Raw genomic sequence first — 23,922 nt, forward strand, 5'->3', positions numbered from 1 at the left:
TATGGCAAAGGGATCCGCTTATGAGATAAAGGTAAGTTTCTTAAGAAGAGCTATTGTTTTTACATGTTTCTGATTATTTCAATTAATTTTTTCTACAAAGGCAACTTGTCTTTAAGTCGGTTTCTTCACAGTTGTGACGTGAGTTGACGGAACTACCTACTTGGAATCCAAGAGCACTTGGACGGAATTATCTAGCGCGAGCGTCTTCGGATAGCGGAAATACGTCAGCAACACCTAGAACCTAGAGTCTCACAGGAGAGAAGCTTGACGCTACTTGACTTCTCTCGAGCAGCTCTCTGTAGTAAACTGAGACGGAAGTAGACGGGCGAACTTCATCTTGGACTCCCGCAGAGGATACTCTTTGAGTGACCAATATGCTAGTAGCCAAATGAGGTACTGCGGCTGGCTGGAGGGCAATCCTGTGGCCGCTACTCGTCTCTGCTGTAATCACTGTGGGGAGCCATGACAGGGGAAACATCGAGAGTGGTAAATAAAGCATACTTTTAGTCCATTCGCACAGTCCGATAGGGTTATTTCTTGAGGTCAGCTAGTTGACTAACAGCTAATTATTACTCATCGTCATGTGTTTTTCTCTTATGACAGCTTTTTCATTCATATCACTGGAGAATATTAATGCGGCAAAGCTTTTCATATGCACAAATTCGAGTGGTTTTCTAGTCTTCCCGTCAGTTTGGCAGATGGCTGAAGCAGCAAAAGGGTTTGATAGTTAACGCCCGACTTGTCCTCTGCGTGTTGGTCGCGATCCTCCTTCAGAATCGCTCTCCTTGCTGTCTAAAGTTGGGGAAGGAACCCTGTTGCATTAATGTCCGTGCTCAGGTCATTGACATCCCCGTTATCTGGGTATCAATTTGTCAGCGGTAGAGACATTTTGTCCCTCACATGCAGACAGCGAACAAAAACAACAGTTCTGGCCTTGGTAGGAGTCTCCCCCCTTGCATCCTTCCCAGCATGCAAACAACTGGAATGCATGCAAACACCCAGCCTCCCACACCTCGGTGTGGGAGGCTGGGTCCGCTCAGATAGATCCTTCTCAGGGTCCACAGTTCACTTTCAGTTGCCAGCCATCAACCACACGCACACACGCACGCACGCGCACACACATACACACACACACACACAAACAGGCCTGGTTAATAACCAGTTAATATGTATGCTACTAGGATTGGTAGGGTTGGTAATATGGCTTAAAAATAAAATCTCCGACACAACGACATCCAATTTTTTTTTCTTTTACTTTTCTAAAAAAAAATAAATAAATTACAAATGACAGCAAAAAAATTTTCTAAAAGTGTGTGTGTGTGTGGGGAGGGGGTTGGATTCACATTTTCCGAAAATTAAATCTTCAAAACCAAAAATTCAATCAATTGGTCACAACAATTTATCAACCAACCCTAGTTATAAGATAAAAATTATTTGTTTTTACTGTAGCTTAGATTATGCAATCATCATCTGGCTCTCCTGCGAAGACATCCACATAATGCCCGAACAACCAGATCCCTCAGCGTCGTCAGGTACTGCTTCAAGTCCTACTTATGCAATCTGGACGTCCGTCCATGATGGATATCCTTCTCCTTGATTAAGTCTGTTCTGTTTCCAGGCCGGGGAAGCGAAGGGGGCTGCTCTGGAAGACCCTTCTCGGTCTCTCTGTGGGTTTTCCCCTGGCAGTAGGCGTGAAGTACGCCGCTGCAGAGCCGAGGCAGAGAAGGAGGATGAGGATTGTGGTCGAGGGATTTGGTCGTTTCTGCAGGTTTGTTGCGTGCATGCAGGGTTCCTCCTACTCGGTCTTAAAAAGTACGGAATACATTTAGTTACTATCTTCCGGGTCTGAATTAGCACGGAACAATCTCCACGTTTCTGAACTTTAGTTTATTTGTGAATCAAGTTTCAGCAACGAGGCGGTTCAAAGTGCTTTACAACACAAAAACCTAATTATGAAACAGGCAATAAACGTTACATTTTGTAAAATGGCGTCATCAAAATCATCAAGTGAATATACATCGAATATGATAATCTACTTATCAAAGGCAACTCTAACCGGGTGTGTTTTTAGCTTTGATTCAATTCAAAGGAAGAAAGAAAATTTAACCAGATCATAATCTTCTGCTTAACATAATATTCAGCGGGCCCAAACAGGTTTTAGAACCAGCAGCAGAATTATGGTTTATGGATCCTTTAGGGAAAATAAAACTACACTTGTGACCCAGCGAGGTAATCCAGAAGCAGTTATCGCTATCTCTTTTTTGTTTTGTTTTAATATTTCCACGTCCAAATTACAAGCGCCGTCTGATGTGTGTTCCTCCAGGTCTCTCTCTGTAGGGATCTTCATCTCTATGGATTACTGGTGGACCACCAACGTGGCTCTGCGTGGGATGGACGAGGTAAGACCCGTGTGGAGATTATTGTTATTCAAATCTATGGACTGTGGGATCTTGAGATCCTCAATCGAAATCATGCGATATAATAACTGGCCAGACACGGCTTTTCAAATGTGCTCAAGTGTTTGTATTTGGGGACATCTAGTGGCCAAAAATGTGAAGCGCAGCTTCACTCCACGAGCCTGTAGGGTAGGCATCTTCAGCTTCACTTCTAGGGTGACCATACGTCCGTATTTGCCGGGACATGTCCGTATTTCACGTCCTGTCCCGGGCGTCCCGGGATATTTTTAGAAAGTGAGGAAATGTCCTGTTTTTTGCAGGACCCGGTCCAACGTGTCTCGGGCGCTATTTTGGAGCACTATCACGTTTTAACGTGATAATTATTTTGAACATGTATAGATACTTAGCAGCTTATATTTATTGTGTAATTAAGAATTTTATTGACTTTTTTTCTATTGTTTTAGAAGGATAGAAAAATAACGCATAAGACATTAGGGGAATACTTTAAACAAGTTTCTTCTCCACAAGTCTAACCAGCGATTCACTTCTACATAAGCCATTGCATCAGGTACTGAACCATTGAAACATAACAAAGCTGCCTGTTTGACACAGGTTTCATTGTATCAAACCTTGACACAGCAGTCCTGCTCCTGACCATCACTAATTTCAGTTATGACTCCAGTTCTAGCTAGCCTGACCATAGCTATGCAATTCCACTCGATTCTCCTCTCCCTTGCGCTCAGTCGGGGCTTTCTCCCTTTGACTGAGATTTCTCCAGTAGAATTCCATACGGGCCAATCGGCAAATGGTAGGAGAAGTAAATTGTGAACGAGGACGTTTATGTTCTGCAGTGTTTTAGAATTGCAGTCTGCTTGTAGTTTTATCAATGGCAGCGGAGGAAGGGAACGAAGCCGTTCAGTCCATGTTGGCAGCACTTCTCTCTTCACAGAGGAGGAATTTCACAGGAAATGTCCGGTAAACTTCATAACGTCAAACTGGTGCATTGCATATGTGTCACGGACAAATGTTAGCTACCGAGTAAAGTTGAAAATTTCAATAGAGTCCATGCCTCCAGTAAGTAGGCTGTTCTCAATGGCCAAGGGTCCAGACCCTCTGTATGAAATTAAACCAGGGGCTGGTTTTTACCAGGCCATGTGTTACCATGTATTTAGCTCCATCAATTTCACATAAAGTTTGATAGAAAGGGCCGTATCCACAGTACGATCCACCACCGCTATGTTTCACCATCAGGACGGTCTATTAGTCTTCCATCAAAACAGGAGAACTCTATTTTCTCATTGACTCCTGAAGACAACTGGTTGCATTTAATTTTTAATTTTTATTGTGGCTGTTGATGGCAATGATGTGAGGTGGAAGCAATGAATCTGAAGAAGTCTCAGTTTAACAACTTGGCAGCAGAGATAATATTCCACAGTCACATGTCCAGGTTGACAGCATTGGCAATCCACCTCATTTACTTCTGCCACCGATCTCTGTCTGTCCGTATTGTTAGAAAGCCAGGCAGAGAAGAGTTGGAGTTGGAGTAAACTCTACTTTGGTTTGGTGTGTCGCAGATCCGAATGATTCTTGCGTTGCAATATGATAATGTGAAAAGGTTCAAGAGTCTTTATTCAGAGGCCAAGGGTCACTGACAGTTGAAGAGATGAAGAGGCACAAACAATCATGTGCGACTTCCGTCCTGCCCCCCTGCCAGAGCAGCCCATCCTACTTGTCCGAGATGTCAGCCTGCCACCAGAGGGCAGCAGACTACATGGTGGAAGGAGCCCTAAGGAACGGAGGGCTGTACATCAAGCTGGGGCAAGGACTTTGTGCCTTCAACCACCTGCTGCCCCCCGAATACATCCGCACGCTGCAGGTCTTGGAGGACCAAGCCTTAAACCGGAGGTACAAGGAGGTGAGTTCTGGAGCACAAACAGGACAGCCAGTTCTGCAGGAGAGGGTTTAATGTGTACGACTGGAACAGGTGGACGCTCTCTTCCTGGAGGACTTCAACAAAACCCCCGAGCAGCTTTTCAAGACCTTCGACTACGAGCCCATCGCAGCGGCCAGCTTGGCTCAGGTTCACAAGGCGGAGCTCTACGACGGGACTCCTGTGGCGGTGAAGGTGAGCTGCACGAACACTGTGGGTCATCTGTCTGTCAGCTTTCTGACCCGACCTCTTGCGCCGCCCATTACCCTCCCGCAGGTGCAGTACATTGACCTCAGGGACAGGTTCGACGGGGATATCAGAACTTTGGAGATCCTGCTGGATATAATCAAATTCATGCATCCCAGCTTTGGATTCCGATGGGTCCTTAAGGTCTGGAGATGGTTGAGTTTCTCTGAGATCTGCTGCTTCTGTCTGTTGACCAGTTCTCACTTTGGTTTCTGCAGGACTTGAAGGGAACTCTGGCTCAGGAGCTGGACTTTGAAAACGAAGCTAGAAACTCAGAAAGGTGCGCCGAGGAGCTGAAGCATTTTCACTTTGTAGTTGTTCCCAAAGTCTTCTGGGAGCAAACCAGTAAAGTAAGCTTTTTAATCAAACATAAAGAAAACAAAACCCACCTTCATCACCGGTTTTATTTATTTATTTTATTTTTGTCCTGGAATAGAGGGTGTTGACGGCTGAGTTTTGCATCGGATGCAAAATCAACAATGTGAAAGAAATCAAGCAGCAAGGAATAAGTCTGAAAGATGTGAGCTGATCTCTCGATACTGTTTATAGAAGTTCTTGACGTCAATCGTAACTGAGACGTTGATGTGTTTGTGTTCCAGACTGCTGACAAACTGATCCGAATATTTGCAGAGCAGATATTCTACACCGGCTTTATCCACGCCGACCCTCATCCTGGAAATGGTTGGTATATCCCGATGGTTGCTGATTGAACGGTTCATCACTTCTGACATAATGAAACCCATGACTGGGATTGTGGTACCGACAAGATGTGTCCAGACATAAATATCCAGAACAAACTCCTTCTTGGGGTGATTCAATTTCAGATATGTTTTGGAAAAAGGTTTCCAGCAGTCTGGAAAAGTTTGGATTGGAGTTATTGTGTAGGTAGGAACCCTGGAACAAGTTGAGTCGTCGTTACTCTTAGAGTCAGGTTACCTGGGTATTTTACAGGATCAAATTCATAAAACTTATATCCATAAATTGAAAACCTGGCTTTGAAAAAAAAAAAAATCTAATTTTCTTTGATGTCAAAAAAAGCTAACTAAGGTAGCGGTCTGAGCGTTTGATTTCCCTCTGGCAGTTCTGGTGAGGCAAGGTCCAGATAAGAAGGCCGAGCTGGTGCTGTTGGACCACGGCTTGTACGAATTCCTCAGCGAAAAGTAAGGCCTGTTTCACTGATGCTTTTGATAAAGCACATGTGGCTCTAACTGTGACCTTTGACCTCAGAAACAGAGAGGCTCTGTGTAAACTGTGGCGGGCTATTGTCCTGAGAGACAAGGAGGGCATGAAGACGTACTCCGATGCTCTGGGGGTCAAAGGTAACTAAGGATACTGTTCTCAGTTCTTATGGCGCTTAAACCGAAGCTAGAAAATAACTTGAGAGTGTTTGCAGAGTACTTCCTGTTCTGCGAGATGCTGCTGCAGCGCCCCATCAACATGCGGACGCTAGCCCTGTCCAACATCCTGAGCCGGGAGGAGACGGCCTACATGCGACAAATGGCCGTCAACCGCTTCGAGAGCATCATGCAGGTGCTGAAGTCCATGCCCCGGCCCATGTTGCTGGTGTTCCGGAACATCAACACGGTCCGGAGCATCAACATCACTCTGGGGGCCCCGGTGGACCGCTACTTTGTCATGGCCAAAAGGTAAGAGTTAGGGGATTGTACAAGTTCCTCTTCTTGGGATGATGTGCTAGCTAAAAACACATGGCTTCATTTTAAGCTTACCTTTCAAAGATTCCCTTTGTGGCTTTTTACTTTACTTCTAAGCGCGGTGCGAGGCTGGGGGAAGATTCAGGCGGAGAAGACAGGAATCCTGCCCAGGTTACGGGTCATCAGCTGGTACAGGACGGCATGGGAGAGCCTCAAGTTTCAAGTGGCTTTAAGGTGAGCATGTTTTTGTTCTCATCAAGAACAAGACTTGGGTCACTCATCCTTTAAAATCACTTGTTGGGTGATTTTAATAATAAAATTAATAATAATAATTTAAAAACCAATGAATAGTCTGTCTGCCTACGTTCCGACCCCCACCTGAGGTTGTGAGGCATTTCTGAACAAAGAGAAAGCAAGCCTGATAATTAAAACTGTTTGTGTTGTTCCCAACATTTACAGTGGGGACACCTCTGGTTTAGATCATAGCATTCAGAATTGCATAGTCAAAGTCCAGACCTAAATTCATCCAACCATGGTAAATCTTCAGCAACAGTAGAAAGTTGCTGTTCACATGCGCATCCAACAGCGTGTCTGCACATCCTAATAAAGTCTTAAGTATATTATAGAAGTGTAAGTTGACCTTTAATATGTTAAATCTCACAGATCTTACATTTTGTGGCTTTAGGACCATTTAATGTCGCGTATCATGTATTAAAAACGATATATATGGTATGTCAATTTTTTTTTCTTTTCTGTCAGGCAAATGTTTGAGTCGCGCACAGACATCTTCATCACGTTCCGACTCCAGACGGTCGATGTGACTCGTGGGCAAAATTAATGTCAGTTGTCTGGACGACGTTCATTTTCACCATTGACTCACTTTTGTTGCTAACCCTTACGAGACTATGAGCAGTCCGTGCAAAAAAAAAAAAAAAAAAAAAAAGCTTTTAAGCTAGGCACTTCGTGTTAAGACTGTAGAGAGCCACAAGCAACATGAGGGGGGGAAAAAACTGCTGCCAAGAACCGCAAATAAATCCTGAAGTTTTTGTTAAGCTTATTATAATGCCGCAAGATCAACCAATCATCTCTTACTTTTATAGTTTGTATTGTCCTGAGTTTAATTCACGCTGGCATTAAAAGGGTCATTAAAAACTATTACATTTTATTCGCCTGTCCAGACTTTAGCGTAAGCCGTTTGTCTTCCTTCAGGTCTGAGATGGCCATCATGAGACTGACCCGCACCTGCCTGAGGCTGCTGGAGATCTTCGGCTTCGTTACTCTGGACGCCGAAGTCTACAGTTACTTGACGTAGTTACTGACATTCAACAGCAGGTGGAGCCGTTCCAAATACGAGTGAATACAGCTCACTGAAGGGACCCTCCCTTTCAGGGTCTCCTCAGCAATCAGGGTATAAATCACTGCCGGAGATGCTGCTGATTTCACATTTTTAGTCAAATCACATTCATTGTCAGGATGGGTGAGAATCTGAAGAAGCTCTGTGTGACGAGTGAAGCACTGAGCCCAGCTCCAGCACGATGGAATATGACAGCCAGTGATAATGATCTCAGTGCATTTAAGGCTAATTTTATTTTTCGTCCATTTGTGTTTAGAGGAACAGTACAGTGACATTTTTTTTAAAAAGCTGTACGTTGCAGTCTGAAAAGGTTTTGGGGTGCACCGTTTCTGGCTGAGCTTTAAAATCTTATTTTTAGCTGATCATTTTTTTATTTTTTCTGAAAAGTGTCTTAAGTTGACAATAGTTGTGTGAGTATTGTTAATCGCACACGTCCAGACGCGACCTGGATGATTTTCATTTTCGGCCGATCACCGATCTCCCAAAATGAAGGAAATCTGGGCCGACTTACCGGTTGGCCTCTGGTCATCTAGTCAAACTCAATCTTTGCATTTAAAACTGATTTGTCTGTGAGCTGAAGACGTGTGAAACTCTACCGATTAGAGAGAGCCAACAGATCTCTCGATGAAGGTTAAAGTAACAAGCCACTAAATAGAATAATTGTTTTTTTTTACATGACAATAAAATGTTCTACCTCTCCATTGTGTTGTCTTTGATCAATAATGAGAACGACTCAAACAAAATGTTATCTTCTCCTTTTTTTTAATACAAAATATTCTAAGAAAACAAGATGGACTTCTGAATAACAAAAAAAAAAACACAAAAGATGGCGTCCGCACCGAGGACACGGCAAGCATTTAGGAACCGACGGGAATGTGAGAACGCTCAGAAATGAGCGGTTACTCGGTCGATTTCCAGAAGATCGTCCATGATCTGCAGAAAGAGACGAAATGAACACGTGAAACAAAAAGACAGAAAAACCTCCCGTTTGAGGAGAAGCGATCAGAAGTCGGGCGCACTCACGATGTCCTGCGTGGTGCCGATCTTCTTGGCCAGCTCGCTGCGCTCCATGGTGCTGAGGTACACGTACTTGCTGAGGAGCTCTCCGTCCAGGACGTTCCGCACGGCGTTCTGAAGACTCCGTCTGTCGCAGTGCATCATTCTAAACAACGGCAGGACAAGGAAAGTGACGTGTGCTGAAACCTTTTTGTTATAGAACGCTAAAGATTACAAGAAAAACAAACCTGAAGGCTTTTGGGTTGAGACCGGCATGATGAGGCAGCAAAGTATTGAGGGCGTTCTGCAACATCAGCAGGCGGCGGTATGTCTTCTCCGGCATGGGGAGCAGCAGGCCGATCCCTCCGTCCAGCGTCGCTGCAGGAACCGATGTTTTCATGTCAGCAAAAGAGCAGGTGAGATACAAAAACCTTGCAGCATGATTTGAGTCTTACCGAACCACGAGATCTGCTTGTTGTCCCAGGTGAGGGCCTTCTTGCTGCCGGGGTCCAGCGATCCGCGACACGGCATCCGCCACAACGTGTTGACGTGCGCGCCGGCGTTGAAGTCGGCTCGCCTCAGCAGGCGCATTCCTCCGAAGCTTTCTTTGGCTGCGAACACACGGCACAACTTAACGCTTTTATTCACCCAGGTGCTGGCGTTTCAGATCAGACTGCACCGACCCACCTTCAGGCAAATACATGTACACGAACAGGTTCTTGTCTCGATCAGACACTGTAAAAACGGGGAAGAGAAAAAAATTAATAAAAAAATCAAAGGTCTGCAACACGGAACATTTGAGGGTTCTGTTATCTAAATGTCGTAAGGAATTTTACCCAGGAATCCAAGCTGGTTGTTATCCACCATGAATTCAATGCTGTAGACTTCTAAAGGCTTCGCGTCCTGTTCAGACAAAATGAAACGGGTTCAATTTAACAAAGCAACAGAATCATTCTCTACTGTTCCAGCTGATCCCAACAGTTCCACTGAAGCCGAACTCTCCAAGCAGACAGACTCAGGCTTTACTTCATCAGGTTGAGCTGCAGACCCTCTACTAAATAATGTTCTCTACAAAGCCCTTAGATCTTTGTCTGGTTTGCCAAAGCAGAGTCCCGACACATTTCTCATCTCTGAATTGTATGTTATTTCAGATCTGAAGATCCAGGGTTCTCAATCATACTCGGAAGTAGAAAAAGAAAAGTTGATGAGGAATTTAGAAAATTCTACACAAGGCTTTGAAGTTCAAACATCACAGCAGGTCCAAAGGACAGACATACAGCTCTGGAACCCGTCGTCTTTGTGTCTTTATTCAGCGGAGCTGTGAGGAAGAGTCTCGGCTCACCCTGCTGACGAGCGACAGCGTCTTGCTCTCCTCCTGGTAGCGCAGCAGAGAGATGCTCTTCATCAGATCCGCTGCCAGGATGAAGTTCTTGATGCTGATCATCTGGTGGATGTAGAGCTGCGTGTCGATGAAGGCCATGCCTGTCAGGTCGTTGTCCTTCAGGACCCACAGGAAGATCTACAGGGAACACGGACGTCATTGTCACCCAGCTGTTTGAAACTCTACAGTTCTTGCTTCTCTGTGTGTCTTTGTGACCTTTTGGCCAATGGCTGACACCAGGTACCCATGGCAGTGGCACAGGGCCGTCACCGGTCCCTTCTGCTCCTTCTCATATAGCATTTTAAACTTGTTCTTGGTGAGGGGCTGGCCTGGCTCTGGGACCACCTCTATCACATCCAGGATCAGGATCTGGACACAAACAGACGCTGTGAGAGAAACAAAAGCCATGCGGCATCAAAGTTGAGCCTGCAGAGGTCTGACCCGCTCACCCTGCCCCTGCAGGTGACCTCCTCCCCCTGCATCACGCAGGTTCCCGCTGCGATGTAGCCTTTCAGTCCCGACACCGTCTCCTGACTCCTCAAGGCCACCGTCTTCATGCAGGTCACATGCTCCCACTCCTCCAGGTCGATCCTGGAGGAGATGAGAAGGTAAAAGTGATCGGAATGCCTTTCAATTCTGAATGTCGTATCTCAAAGATGAATTTTAATGCTGGTTTTTTTGAGAATAAGTTCAGAGGAGATGGGGCCGGACATCTGGGACGGCGATCTGACTAGGATCAACCATAGTCCCTGTGTCAGACAGGCCATTGTGCTGTTGAAGGTCTTCCATCATCCAGCTACTGTACTATATCGCATACTGCAGTGTAAACATTAATATGGTGTAGTAGTTGTCAAAAACATAAAGCATACGGTTAAGGAACAGACACAGGATTATAATTTCATTCGCATTGCTAGCTGGAAGAAGAACCCTGGACGTCAATACAGTCTTTAAGAGGCTCTGCTGGAGGCTGGCACAGAGCATCCCGATCTGTAACAGTCACCTCCTTCACTACGCCCTGGCTGGGCATGAGAGCAGCTGAGCCAGGATGTAGTTTTGGTTGTTTATCCTTACAGCCATCAGAATACACAACTCCAACTGTCCGTAACTAATGAACTGCACCATCTGTGGCAGATTGCACATCTGCCTCTTTGGCTAACTCAGCGCTTCTCAATTCCACTCCTCAGGCCCCCCCTGCTCTGCATGTTTTAGATGTACCTCTATTCCAGAGCAGCTGATTCAAATGACTGCCTAACCATCAAGAGCTGGGAAAAGCGGCGACTTTGTTTTGTATTTCTGCTTTACCTGTGAACATCGTTACAGATGTTAAAAAAAAAAAGAGGAAGAAATCATTAAGCAAAAGTAATTCAAAACCACTCCAATCTTTCATTCTGCTTTAAAAGTCTCAGATGTTTTATCACGAGATGGATTTGTGTCTAGAGCGTAGGAGAATTGTTTAGGGCCAACATGACCTACAGGTGACAAGTTCAGTCACTTAGCAAACAAACAACAATAAAAAATTTCTAAGGAAAAAATTCTGGAGAAATAAATGTGTGACTTCACCTCCTTTTTGCACAGGAGAGTGTGAATGCACAGCAAATCAATGGAACTTCATTAACCTTGAGGTGAAGCAGTCACGGTTTTAATTACTGTTGGCAGAGTTTCTAAACGAGCCGAGACCAGAATAAACTACTTCCTGGTTCCAGCTGCCCTGACTGAAATAAAGACAAGCAACCAAGTGAGACTGAATTAATTGTCCTCTGCCTGGCTGAAGCAGATGCTGCGGAGATGTTTTTACCTTGTGTTGGGAATGGTCTCCCAGCTAACAGGAGAGATGAGCTGGATGGAGAACTTCTCCTGCTGAGGGTTAATATGGCGCTCGTCTGCAGAGAGGATGAGGAGAAACGGCAGGAGACGCATCAACACGCTGATTTCTACCCAACATTCCAGACGTTCCTCCTCTGTTTTTAACACCAGCTCACACGAGCTTAAAGCTTTAAAGCTCACTGGATGACTAAACCAACAGAAAGTGTGTGTTTTCTCCGACCTCTCTCTATGGTTTCAAACTCCTTCTCCTCTCCCGTCATTCTGGGGATGCGAGTGCACAGCTCTTTCACACTTGTGCACACAGCGTACACCTGAAATCCAACAGAAGGGAAGAAGAAAAAAAGAAAACTGTAGCATCAAAGAATAATCCCTTCAGAGTCGCTCGCATTGATTTTTTTTCCTTCTTCCTCCCTTTTTGCTTTAAGAAAACTTCAAGGCCAGAAGCCTTTCATGTCGAACTTTTCGAAGCGGCTCGCCTCGCGTGGTTTTTATCCTGCCTCGTGTTACCGAGGCGGAGGCGTGAAAGACCGGGGAGGGTTTTATGAGCTGAATTCGCTCGACGCTGAGGAGCCTTACCTTGCTTTCCACGTGGTAGGAGACATAATGCACCGTGCACCTCAGGGGGATCTTCCTGACGGGCCAGGGGGCGTCGTAGGAGAGGTAGGTGGGGAGGACGCTGATCCTCAGCTCGCCCTGTGGGAGAAACGGAGGAACGTGATGCGTTTGAACGCAGAACGGTTGGAAAACCGACAACTTTTCATTGGTAAAAGTACATAATTAAATGCACAAGTTGGAATTTACATTGGATTTTCTCTTAACATGCACAACCACAGGCTGCAAGATACACACACACACACCAGCTATAACTGGTTAAATCACACACTCATGTCAGAATCAATAAGCTGCTGGCATTTCTTACTCCTCATCTCAGCAGAATAAAAACTGGTTGGTTTCCTGGAACAGTCCTGGCTTTGATGTACATTTCTTCAAATTTTAATAGTGCTGAAGTGGAGTTTATTCTGTTAGCCAGTTTTATTCACTCCAAACTACGTTTTCATATTCATTTGTGCTATAAACTGTTTCTATCAGAACTGCCATGTAAAATACACACATTTTAAACATGTTTTTTCAATGTGACATTTTTACTAAAAGCAGGATTTATTTGGGATCATTTTCCTGCTGAAACACTCCATTTCAACTATTTGAAGGAACGTTTCTGAGAATGTTCAGGAACCATCAAAGCTAAAGTAAATCATGAACTGCATGGTGCTGGATCACCAGTACCAGGACTGTCAAATACCATTTGTTCAGCGGTGAGCACCGCTAACTTAAACGTTAGTTATGCTAGCCCGAAAGCACTAATAATAATAATAAACATTAATAACTTCCACTGACACTAAAGCACGACTACACCAACATGGTATTTAACTGAAGCTAATGCTAAAGTGCTACACCAACACATATCTAGCAAAAACTAATGCAGAACACCAAGATAGCATTTGGTGGAAAGCACCGCAAGGTCATAATATTTAGCAGCCACTAATGCTAAAACGCTACACCACCACAGTATTTAGTGGAAGCTATTGCTAAAACACTATACCAACATATTTATTTAGCCAAAGCTTATGCTAACTACTGTGTTGGTATAGAGCTTTAGCATTAGCTTCTGCTAACATAGTACACCAATATAGTATTTAGCATTAGCTAATGCTAAATACATAATATTTAGAAGAAGAAATGCTAAAGTGCAAAATCCCAATTGAAATTAGCAGAGGCTAAACCTAAAGACCAACACCACCACTGTAGTTAGTCAAAGCTAATGGTAAAATGCTAAATCAAGAAGGTATTTAGCTGAAGCTAATGCTAAAGTGCTAACTTCAATTCAAATTACATCTGCCCTTGAAAGGCCTGTCCTCATACACCAATTTAATTTTGACAGTTTACATGTTCAACAACGCCCTGAGGTATTGCATTAATGTTTACATCTTGTCCTCTACTATCCATGTTTTACTTTGTTCCTGTATGTTTCATTTGAAATAAAGACATTATGCAAAGTATATAATGCTTCAAAATAAGATGCTTTTTATCTGACATCTTACAATTCTGCTAGATTCAATACAAAGTTACCCAAATAACAAACAGAACATACATTTAGATTTCATAGGTAAATAAACTGACCGATTAGCCTTTGAGATTTAGCTGAATTAAAGTGTAATCTCTTTACCTGCTTGTTGAAGTACAGGAAACCTTTCGGACAGTTGATGTTGTGGAAGGGAGAGAAGGACTCGATGGGTCCGTCGATACTCATGGGATGGAGCCTCAGTGCTCCTCGTGAGGTGACGAGCATCCAGTGGGGAGACGGGCCGCAGATGAAAACCTGTCCCAACCAGGATGGCGAAAAGTTAAGTCTTCACACCATGAAGTGAGGTTCCTAAATATTCTTCACGTATCCGACTCCTACCCCCGAATAACCGGAGATGTCCTCGAAGTATCTAAACCTAGAAATGCGACTTTTCACCGCCAGGTTCTCCTCCGTACCGCCGCTCTCCGTCTTCTTGTCTTTCTTCAGCTTGGATTTCTTTTCTCGGAAGTTGATGTTGTGGTGAACCTGCTCAGACGGACACAGTCGCTGTTAACGCTGACTTCTACAGAGACAACATGGTCGCTGCGTGTAGCTCGTACTTTTTTGAAGCGAACTTTCAGGTTGTTTTGTGGTTGCTGCTGGTCGTATGGGAACGCCTCATAAATCAGAAGCTCGTTCTCCACGTAGACCTAAAAAACCAAAAATCGAAGGAGGCTGAAGTTATTCTTTTAGTCTAGAAATTAAAAATGGAGTGCTATCAAAGTTAGGAACTCGCCAGCAAGTATGGTCTGCTGCGATTGTTGCCCAGTGAAACCAAAGCGACTTCTTTGATCAGTGGGAACTCTCCCTGTCGAGCCACTTCCTCCTTTTTACCGTCTCCCTGAGTAGCCGATTGGCCGGAGGAACTGTCCACCAGTACTCTCTGCCCTACTGGGAAGTTCTTTACCAAGAAGACCAAACGCCAGTCTGGTAGCTGGAAAATCTGTTTTTGGAAAGACCACAGAAGGGTCAAAAAGGTCAGACCTACATGCCTGAAGCATTCTGGAATATCCTTTCCCTCAGTCAACTGGAAGAAAACCAGCATACCTCCATCACGCCGTTGTCCCTGATGATCACAGACCAGTGGGATGGCTCTGTTTTGCTTGGGGTTCCATCACTAGTACCAGGTGCGGATCCGCCGGAGCCGCGGCTCATTTCCTCTTTAGCAGGTGCAGCGTTGGTGCCGGACTCTCCGTACAGCATTTCCTCCTCATCATCCACAGTGTTGCTGCGCAAACACGAATGATATTGAACAGGGCTTCTGCAGGTTTGGCTGACTTACATTTAAGACTTTTTAAGGCCACTGTGAATGGAATTTAAGACATTCAGCATGACAGAAATGTAGCGAGAAGAAAGAAAAACGCAAATAAATACATCGTATTTATTGCTGGGAATAGAAGTGGGCCAATGGCGAAGTCGAACATCGTCCAGCCAACTGGCAACAAATTGGCATTTACCCATGATGGATGTAAAAAAAAAAAAAAAAGCTGCTCAGGATTTCTATGGGGCTTCAACACTTCAAATTTAAGACTTTTAAAGACCATTCTAAATTTAAATTAAGACCTGTAACATGACAAATATGCAAAAAATAATGCAAATAAATAAATTGTATGGGTTGGCAACAGAAGCGAGCCAATGGTGAAGAAAAATATCGTCCAGCCAACTGGCGATTTGCACATTCCCACAACGGATGTAAAATAACTAACCAGCTAGCTAGCTAGTTGCTGGTTCTGACATGTCCCAATAATGGTATATATAGATGACTTTAAAACCTGTAGAGACTTTTTAAGGATGTGCAGACAGCCTGTTAAACCAGGAGTGTTGAGTGATGGGAGTTTCTACCTGAGGTCCTGGTAAACCGTCTCTGTCTCTGAATGACTCCTGGTGATGAAGTCTTCTTTGGTGGAGGAGCTCGTTTTGTTTTCTGTGGTGAACATGCCGCTGACATCTCGGTACGCGCACAGTGCGATCACGCGGGATTGCTTTGGAATAGAAACAGACATTTCGATATGACAGCGTTATAGGGCTTTTAGGGCTCTAGAAGAAGTCTGCAATTCTGATGCAACTTTTAAAAATCTGATACTTCTAAGCTATAACCTTCTGAAAAGAGAGAATGCTTCACTCACGGTGGAAATCTGAGGTTTCTGCAGGGCCAGTCGGTGGGTTTTCCCCATGTAGGTGTCGCTCTTCAGCACAAACATGGTGACCACGCCCTCGGCCGTCATGATGACCACGTAGGGGTCCGCCACGGAGCAATGCACGATGGGGGAGCCCAGGTCCACTGGGATGAAGTGGAGCTGTTTCACTGAAAGCAAAGTAGGTCGGAAACCAGTAAGCAGGAGAAAAACCTTTTTACTGGAAGGATTAAGGTCCGAAGTTTGTTAAGATCTGCCATTCACGACTGGAGTCTTTACACGTGGAGATTTTACCTCCTTCCAGAAGCCGAAGGCCCATGGGTGAGACCTGGATGATGTACTGGTCGTCGCCGATGTTTCCAGCAAACACCGTCGGGCCTTGAGTGGCAAACCCGCTGGTGTCCAGCTCCATGATTTCTTGACCCGTTTGAAGGATCTACAAGCAAGCATTGGAGGTCAGATACCACCTGATTACTGGGCTTGTCTCAAAAACAAGTTCTGCTGGATGATAAATCGTCCCAGCAATTATTGTGATAAACGATAATATTGTTGTTTTGAGAGCATTTTCAAGTTATATATTGTCACTTTCCTAAAATAGTGGCATAAGCCATTATGGCAGGAAGGTGACAACATATTGCTTGAAAATTATCTCAAAGAAGTAGAACCGAACATAACTTGAAAAAGGCGCCTCCGCTTTATTGGTTTGTCTGTACAAAAGAAGTGTTTGTCTGCGTTCCTACCATGGTGGAATCCTCTCTACTCAGGATGAGGAAGCCGTGTTTTTTGGCATCGTCCTCCATGGGAGGCTCCGTCTTCTCCTCCTCTTTCTCCGGCTCCTCTTTGTCCTTCTCGACCTCTTCACCCTCCTCTTTTCCTTCGGCCTTTCCTCCGTCCTCTGACTCATCGCTTTTTGAGGTCTGGAAATCGACACAATGCGGCAAGGAAAAGTGAGGACAACCCTGAATGTAACATGGCAGAAAACCTCGGTCCCTTCTGAAACGACTCCTACTTTCTTGTCTTCCTTGACCTCACTTGAGACAACAGTCCACATGTCTTGACAGCCTGGCAGCTCAAAAGTAGTGACCACCTGAGGTCGAATGCTCCTCTACGGAGAGAACGGAAACAAAAGGAAAGGGACGATTGAAGCAGGTTTAACAAACAGCAGACGGATGCTGTATCTGGGGTGTTTACAGGCTACTCCATGGATCTCTGAGGCAGCCCTGGTAAACCCAGACTTCCCTTTAGCACCGTTGCAGGACCTGCGGCAGACGGCCCTCGCCACCGCAGGTCTTAGGACGGCGCGGCAACGCTAGCCTGGTACACGACGACGATGCCGTGACGCGGAGACAAAGGGTTTTACCTGGAGGACGGACAGCGCGCCGTTTTTACCGTAACCGGAGCACACGACGACCTCCAGGTCAGGTTCAGGGTTACTCTGAAACTGTAGGGGAAAAAAAATAGAGTCAATTACGAAGAAGCCTGAGTACGAAGTTTGACGTAAGGATTAGGAAGTGTGAGTTTACCTCCTCCGACAGGAAGGCAGGCTCGCCCATGGAGGCATTCGCACAAGGCCCGATGTTGAGGATGCTATCACACACCTGCGGGAAAATACACACATGTTCCCTGTAAACGGTCCAACTTAAACAGAAAGTGACTTTTCAGGTGGTTCTATTTTGCACTTCCTTCTGCCTTTTCTATCGTTTTGCAAATTGAAATCATGCTGATTAGTAATCTTCTTCCACATGTTTGCCTTGCTTTTGCAATAATTAGGTGTTGTTTTGTTTTAATAACTTAAAAGAACAATTTAATTAAAAAAAATATCCCATCTTTTTTTGTTTCCCACCAGGGGGTCTTTTGTGGGCTCTAGTGTCCCTTATTTGAAAGTAGGCTGACAGGAAAGAGGGGAAGACATGCGGCAAACGTCGGCCGGGTCCGGGAATCGAACCCGCGACCGCTGCGTCGAGGACTGAAGGCCTCCAAATGTGGGTCGCGCTATCCCCTCTACGCCGCCACAGCACGGCCAAAAAATATCCCATCTTTTATCTTGTTTAAATCTGCATCGACTGAAACAAAAAAAAAAAAGTTTGCTTTTCACCTCAAACGAGTAGGTGGCCAGCTGGGTGCCTGACTGGGCCTCACTTCCGTACACCTCGATCTCATCCACTTCATCTGAAAACCGCAAAGACGTCAGCCGTAGAGCTGATCAGCTCGTACAGTGCGCAGTGCTACGACGTCACATGAGGCGACAGTGGCTTTACCTGTCCAGTTGGCGGAAGACTCCACACGCTTCTTTTTGATTGGTGGTTCCTCCTGGAAGTCATCAGCAGCCAAGTGTTAAAGTCAGGATGGAAGCTGTGAAGTGGTGGTGTATCACAGAAGCCTTACTCGCCTGCTTTTCTGCCTCTTTCTCCATCTCTTTGTCCTGCTTGTCTTTGCCGTCCTCCGCCGGCGTCTCCTGCAGCTTCTCCGTGTACTTCAGCAGCAGCGAGTTTCCGAGGCGGGAGCCGAGAAAGAGGTAGCCGGGCTCCATGGTAACCATCTGAGCGGGGGAAAGAACGCAGTGACGCCGAACCTTTTCTTTCAGAAAGAGCGGAAGAGAACCAGCGCTGCTAAGCATTTAAACCGGAGAACCTACGCATGTCGTGAGGACGCTGGCTGCTGCTTTGTCAAAGTGGAAAGCCCTCACGCTTCGCATGCCGTCCGTTATGAGCGTCAACACGTAGCTGCAACGAGACCACAGTCGGTGAAGTCTTTAGAAAGTGGCGTACTTTCTAAAGACGTCTACGGGAACTCACATTTCCCCTCCTCTCAGTGAGATCACCATCTTGTCATAGGCGATAAAGTCAGACTGAGAACAGTCCAGGGCGATCTTTACTTCTTCTTGGACACCTGTGAGTAACGAACACATTGTTTAGAGACCATCACTGAATATATTAAGGTAGATTTACTTATACTACTCATGTTAAAGCTAAAATTATTCAGGTTTTCAATTGATTTTGGAAAAAAAATCTATACTTCCATGCAAAAATACCTAGAGAGAACATTACAGTGATCTTTGAGTCAATGGTTGATACAAGGATTATAGATGAGAAGTTATAAGAAATATGTCTTTGTTTCTCCGGCTCAGTTAAAGGGATTTTAACCCGCCTGCAGCTACAGAAAGAAGAAAACGAGGAGGAGGAATTTCAGCTGACAAGATAACATAAACAGAAAATTATTAAGTTATAAAGAAAACACTATGAAGTCAACGATTGAACAACTGAGTCCCAAATATTCAATTGTTGAATTGAACAATTTAACTTCAGTTCAATAATTGAAGCTAAATTCAATTGTTGAATTCAATTGTTGTATTTAGCTTCATTTAACAGAATTAGGCTCTGTTAAATAACTTATTGGCGTAGCGCTTTAGCTTCTGCTAACTATCATGTTGGTTAACAATTTAGAATTAGCTTCTGTTAGATAACGTATTGTTGCTAAACACTGTGTTGGTGTAGTGCTTTAGCATTAGCAGAACCAATGCTTATGATTACTGCTTTAGGGATAAGGCAACTAAGTTTTTACTTAGCGGTGCCGCTACTACATCTTAAGTTACTTGTGTGTGTGTGTGTGTGTGTGTGTGTGTGTGTGTGTGTGAGAGTATTTCAAGGTTTTCCATAAGAGAGATGCTAATGGCTAAAATCTCAACCTTCCAGCTTGATGTAGCAGGTTAGCTAGAAGATGTCATTAACTTCGTCCATCAGTACTCAACTTATTTCAAACTTTTTTTAATTACTATATTTATTTTCTAGAAAGCATAACAGAGAGTAGAATTTTTTATTTTTTTTCCACTCTTGTTGTTTTTGTTTCCCCCCCATTTAAAAGTATTCCATATTTTACAAGACTACATTGCCGGCTTGGTTGATTTTGCTCACGTAGAGGGAAGGATGTGGTCCCATTGGTGAGAGAATTCAGTGAGACTCCGTAAGGTGGGACGCTCTGGTTCAGATACAGCAGTGAATTCACAGCAAACACAACCACACCACCTAAGAAGATGTGACAGGATCAGAACACAGAGAGGCGACAATAACTTTACCGACAACATCCACGTGTTAATTCAGATCCTACACCCACAAAGGTAATGATCTTCACAACAAACTGTTAGCCGAGTGAAAAGAAAAGGCTCACCGATGGGTTTGGGAACAGCCATGACTTGTGTGCAGTCAAAGGGCAGGTTGCTAAGAGACCAGATGACAGGATGGACCTTCTGCATGATGTTGAGGGAGATGGCCACAATGCTGCACGTGTCCTGACGAACAGCCACGCGCCTGGGAGAGGGATCACATCACAGGAAGTGAACGCTGCGCAGAAACAGATTCTAAACACGTCCAGGAGTCACAGCGCCGACTCACCCCGGCCACGTCTGGTTGGGCTCATACAGAATGAGCAGCGTCGGCTCGTAGTAACCGTGAAGGAACTTCATGTCGACAATGTTGAGCAGCTTCTCGTCTAGCTCGCGAACGTCGATGATGTAACTGGGCAGGAAGCTGGATTTGGGTCTGCAGACGGTTCGCACAACCAATTCCAACCAATGAGAACAACCGTTGACGTGGAGGGGGAATTCTGCTGGAAGTTCAGTCCTACCCTTCTCCTACTCCGTTCTCCTGCTCGTCGGTGAGCGTGTCCTTCCGGAACGGTAGCACCACCAGCTTGGTGCCGTAGACGAGCATGACGGCGCAGCGGTTCTCTGGGTCGACGCGGACAATCGGGATGTGGACGTTCTGCACAAAGCCGTCCTGAAAAGGCAAACCAACGGGACGAAATGAACATAAAACCCATCACCTTGTGTACAACTGGCAATTTACGAGACCAACCAACCACAAACTGGTGAGAAAATTGTGCACAGTTTTCATTTCTTTCTGAAAGTATGGCTTCATCCTCCTTGAGTCAATACTTTGTAGAATCACCTTCCAACACAATTTCAGCTGCAAGGCTATAGAGGGGTATGTCTACCAGCTTTGTATATGTAGAGACTTAATTGTCTTCTAAAATAGCTTAAGTTCTTCAAGACTGGATGGTTAGCACATGTCAATATCAGCTACTGGCAAAGTCTATCCACAGACTCTGTCCTATTCTGACACCTTTATAATTAAAGGAGCCATTTTGGACTCAGTCCAGCTAAGAAAAACTTGCTTGCAAATGTTACATGATATTTTGAAAAAAAGATGGCTTTTAATTTATCTACCAAATGTATCTGCCAAATGAAATGATGGTGTAAAAGCCATGATGTCATTTCTGTTTTTAGATGATAAAATAAAGAAATACGCAACCTATATGCAATCAAGTGGATGGGTATGTTTTCTTCTATGGGATGTTGATATTTGTGGAAAATGCAATGAAATATTCTTCACTTTAAATTGTTTGGGCACACCATTTTGCTCTGTATCAAAGTCTTAAACTAAAAGTTGTCCACTCAACAGCTTTTCCCACCTGAGCTGTGAGTCTCTGCAAAAGGAAATCTATGTTGGTCTAAATCCCATTAAAATACACTGATATTTATTGTTGCTCTGTGACAAACTGTGGATTTAGGCGAGGTGTTGTGCTTACTCTCAGTTCTGGCTCCTCAAAGAAATGCAGTGAGAGAGTTTTGAGGTCATGAGTCCCGGGGTCGTACTCCACTACAGCCAGCTGGAAAGAGAACATGCACACACCACTGAAACCGAGCTGCTCACAGTTTGTTTGAGCCTCACTAGCTTAGACAGTGGATACCTTTGCATCTTTAAAACTGAGAAGGAGCGCATCTTTGTTGGCACCTATTAGCTGCACGCTGGCCATGGACATGATGTTGCCGAAGAGGGAAAAGGATGCCACCTGCTCCAGCTTCTCCTTACGAGTTTTAGCATCTGCAACACATTCAGAAAGTCATTGTACTTATTTTCTGTAATTACTGCTATCCATTCATAAAACCTGTATTGTTGAGTGTCAGACGCGCGGACGTACCGGATGGCTTGTCAGTCTTGGACGTGCTCTGCAATAATCACACACACAGAAAAGAAAAAGTAAAGACATAGAACAACCCCTTTCAATAGACATTCACAAACAGGTCGAGCTGACAGCTACCTCCACATCATGGATGATCCTGTAGACGAAAAGCTGCGACGTTCCGGCGATGACCAGGTTTTTCTCCTTACTGGATATAAAGTTGCAGTAGACGGAAAACTCCACAGCGGTGGGGGTGTGGGCCTGTCTGTACACGGCATACATCCTGAGAGGTTCCCTTCAGCATCTGACAGGAGACAGCAAATGTGTCAACGACTCTGCAGCCCTTTTCCCGCTGTTCGATTTAAATTGTTCTTCTCTTAGCATATTTACAGCCAGACAATGAGCTACATCAGGAGCGCGTGCAAGGAAGTTGAAAGAGTAGATAATGGGTTATTGGTCATTTTTTAATATAATTACACGCTTAGTATGTCTGTAACACAAATAAAGCAAGTAACATCTTCAGCCGGTTCAGCTAGCATCATGCTCGTGTAGCTCAGTAGCTAGCATGTTCAGCCCTACGTCCAGGTTATCTAAGAAATTCTGAATTGAACTTATTAACATACCTATATCCGATAAGTTATCTAAGCTTGACGCTTTATTAACTGCCTTTTAATATACATTCAATGAGTCATATTTCTGTGTAAAAATGACTGTCAGCGCTCCTGCTAATTGCCAGGTAACCTGGCAGTTAGCTTTGTTGTGTTGCTCCCAGAGTTCTTGTTCGGCGAAGAAAGCAAAGGCACGCAGTGGTGCTGCTGCCCCCTACAGTTTAACATTTTAGAGTTAAACTGTAAAATGTTACAGATCTGTAACAAGTCCGAGATCTGACATCTAGCCACAATTTACACTATTTTCAAGAGAACAAGCAAAAAAGCTATAAACACATATGAATGTTGTAGATTATTGAGCATTTTTTATTTGTCATCGGTAATATCTGCTTTCTTACTTTTGTACCAATGTACGTACAATAGAACCCTGCAGCCCTAACATACTTCTTAATATCCTGTGTTCTGTTCCTTCGTTTTCTGAATAATGACATAACAAAAAAATAATAATCTAGCCACGATTACAGATGATTGGCAGTTCATCTAACATCATATTCACGAAGGTGGATTTGTGAATATGATCTTCACCTTTTTCCCCTCCAGCTTTGGTGAAAATCAAGCTATACTGGTCCAATATTTCTAAGTGTACAACCAAAAATGTTTAAGAATTTCTTCAAAGAAAAATATTTAAACATTAATTAGCTATGCCTTTGAGCTGATTGTTTTTGGTTACATGTTTCTTTAAATCCAAATTAATTGAAATAAATTATTTTTATTTATTTTTTTGTTGTAAAAAAAGATAAATGATGTTCCCAGGTTTACATGTCCTCCTTTTTCCTCCAAATATACTGAACATAACTATGGCAAAATTGTGTAGATTTTGGCATGATAATGCTGCTACACTGCGGGATCAAGTGGACCAAGTGGAGGCTTTTTACCCTGTTTGGAGCCCCGGCAGGGTTGCAATAACCACTCATGAGCTTTTAGTGGGGATTTTTTATAGTTTCGGGAACTGATGGACTGACCTGATACCCCCCATCATTGTCTGACCGTGAAATCTGCCTCAGTATTCCTGTGCTTCGACTGCAACCGTGGGAGGGTTAAAGCAATGATTCTGTATCTAAATCTCTGACATAAGAGCATAAATATCTGACATTCTCTCATGATTGTGACATTAGAAATATTTGTGATCATTCTGACGTAAAACAAAAGCTGGATGTCTTTTCCTAGATTTCCACATGTATGCACAAAACGTTCTACGTTCTAATATAGTTTTTTACACTTTATTAGACACTAGTTTATAACTATTACTGTATGAAAACT

The 23,922-nt window shown here is 44.2% G+C and overlaps 3 protein-coding genes across 3 annotated transcripts in view; 1 reads left to right on the top strand and 2 right to left on the bottom strand.

Annotated features, from left to right (window-relative positions):
- LOC122843333 overlaps positions 1–23,922 on the bottom strand; it is a 705,002-nt gene that overhangs the window by 658,690 nt on the left and 22,390 nt on the right. The window lies entirely within an intron of this gene.
- Positions 161–8,279, top strand: adck5 (aarF domain containing kinase 5). The gene is made up of 15 exons (XM_044137994.1): positions 161–486; positions 1,450–1,532; positions 1,619–1,768; positions 2,324–2,399; positions 4,111–4,311; positions 4,381–4,521; positions 4,603–4,716; positions 4,791–4,922; positions 5,009–5,092; positions 5,172–5,253; positions 5,654–5,732; positions 5,800–5,891; positions 5,966–6,218; positions 6,342–6,458; positions 7,434–8,279. The coding sequence occupies exons 1-15, from the start codon at positions 463–465 to the stop codon at positions 7,534–7,536; spliced, it is 1,731 nt and encodes a 576-aa protein (XP_043993929.1). The 5' UTR covers positions 161–462; the 3' UTR covers positions 7,537–8,279.
- Positions 8,327–22,781, bottom strand: cpsf1 (cleavage and polyadenylation specific factor 1). The gene is made up of 38 exons (XM_044137991.1): positions 22,618–22,781; positions 22,133–22,298; positions 22,013–22,040; positions 21,782–21,915; positions 21,620–21,700; positions 20,657–20,808; positions 20,425–20,571; positions 20,201–20,340; positions 19,948–20,058; positions 18,832–18,925; positions 18,672–18,759; positions 18,426–18,575; positions 18,295–18,346; positions 18,132–18,205; positions 17,560–17,634; positions 17,397–17,477; positions 17,046–17,141; positions 16,777–16,953; positions 16,331–16,472; positions 16,028–16,206; positions 15,744–15,883; positions 14,949–15,129; positions 14,638–14,844; positions 14,462–14,551; positions 14,241–14,387; positions 14,004–14,156; positions 12,356–12,472; positions 12,000–12,090; positions 11,751–11,835; positions 10,405–10,546; positions 10,172–10,324; positions 9,917–10,093; positions 9,411–9,477; positions 9,262–9,309; positions 9,030–9,185; positions 8,823–8,952; positions 8,602–8,740; positions 8,327–8,511 (listed from the first exon to the last, which is right to left on the bottom strand). The coding sequence occupies exons 2-38, from the start codon at positions 22,274–22,276 to the stop codon at positions 8,464–8,466; spliced, it is 4,416 nt and encodes a 1,471-aa protein (XP_043993926.1). The 5' UTR covers positions 22,277–22,298; positions 22,618–22,781; the 3' UTR covers positions 8,327–8,463.

This window comes from Gambusia affinis, linkage group LG14, assembly GCF_019740435.1.
Source record: "Gambusia affinis linkage group LG14, SWU_Gaff_1.0, whole genome shotgun sequence".
Classification (NCBI taxonomy): Eukaryota; Metazoa; Chordata; class Actinopteri; order Cyprinodontiformes; family Poeciliidae; genus Gambusia; species Gambusia affinis.

What these genes read in the sequence shown, in the direction of transcription:
- adck5 (XM_044137994.1), top strand. Translation starts at nt 463, where the DNA reads ATGACAGGGGAAACATCGAGAGTG. An exon ending in TCTGGGAGCAAACCAGTAAA is followed by an intron (nt 4,923 to 5,008) that starts GTAAGCTTTTTA and finishes GTCCTGGAATAG; the next exon opens with AGGGTGTTGACGGCTGAGTT. An exon ending in AAGTTTCAAGTGGCTTTAAG is followed by an intron (nt 6,459 to 7,433) that starts GTGAGCATGTTT and finishes GTCTTCCTTCAG; the next exon opens with GTCTGAGATGGCCATCATGA.
- cpsf1 (XM_044137991.1), bottom strand. Translation starts at nt 22,276, where the DNA reads ATGTATGCCGTGTACAGACAGGCCCACACCCCCACCGCTGTGGAGTTT. An exon ending in CCAGCGTCCTCACGACATGC is followed by an intron (nt 18,576 to 18,671) that starts GTAGGTTCTCCG and finishes TCCCCCGCTCAG; the next exon opens with ATGGTTACCATGGAGCCCGG. An exon ending in AGGTCAAGGAAGACAAGAAA is followed by an intron (nt 16,954 to 17,045) that starts GTAGGAGTCGTT and finishes GTCGATTTCCAG; the next exon opens with ACCTCAAAAAGCGATGAGTC.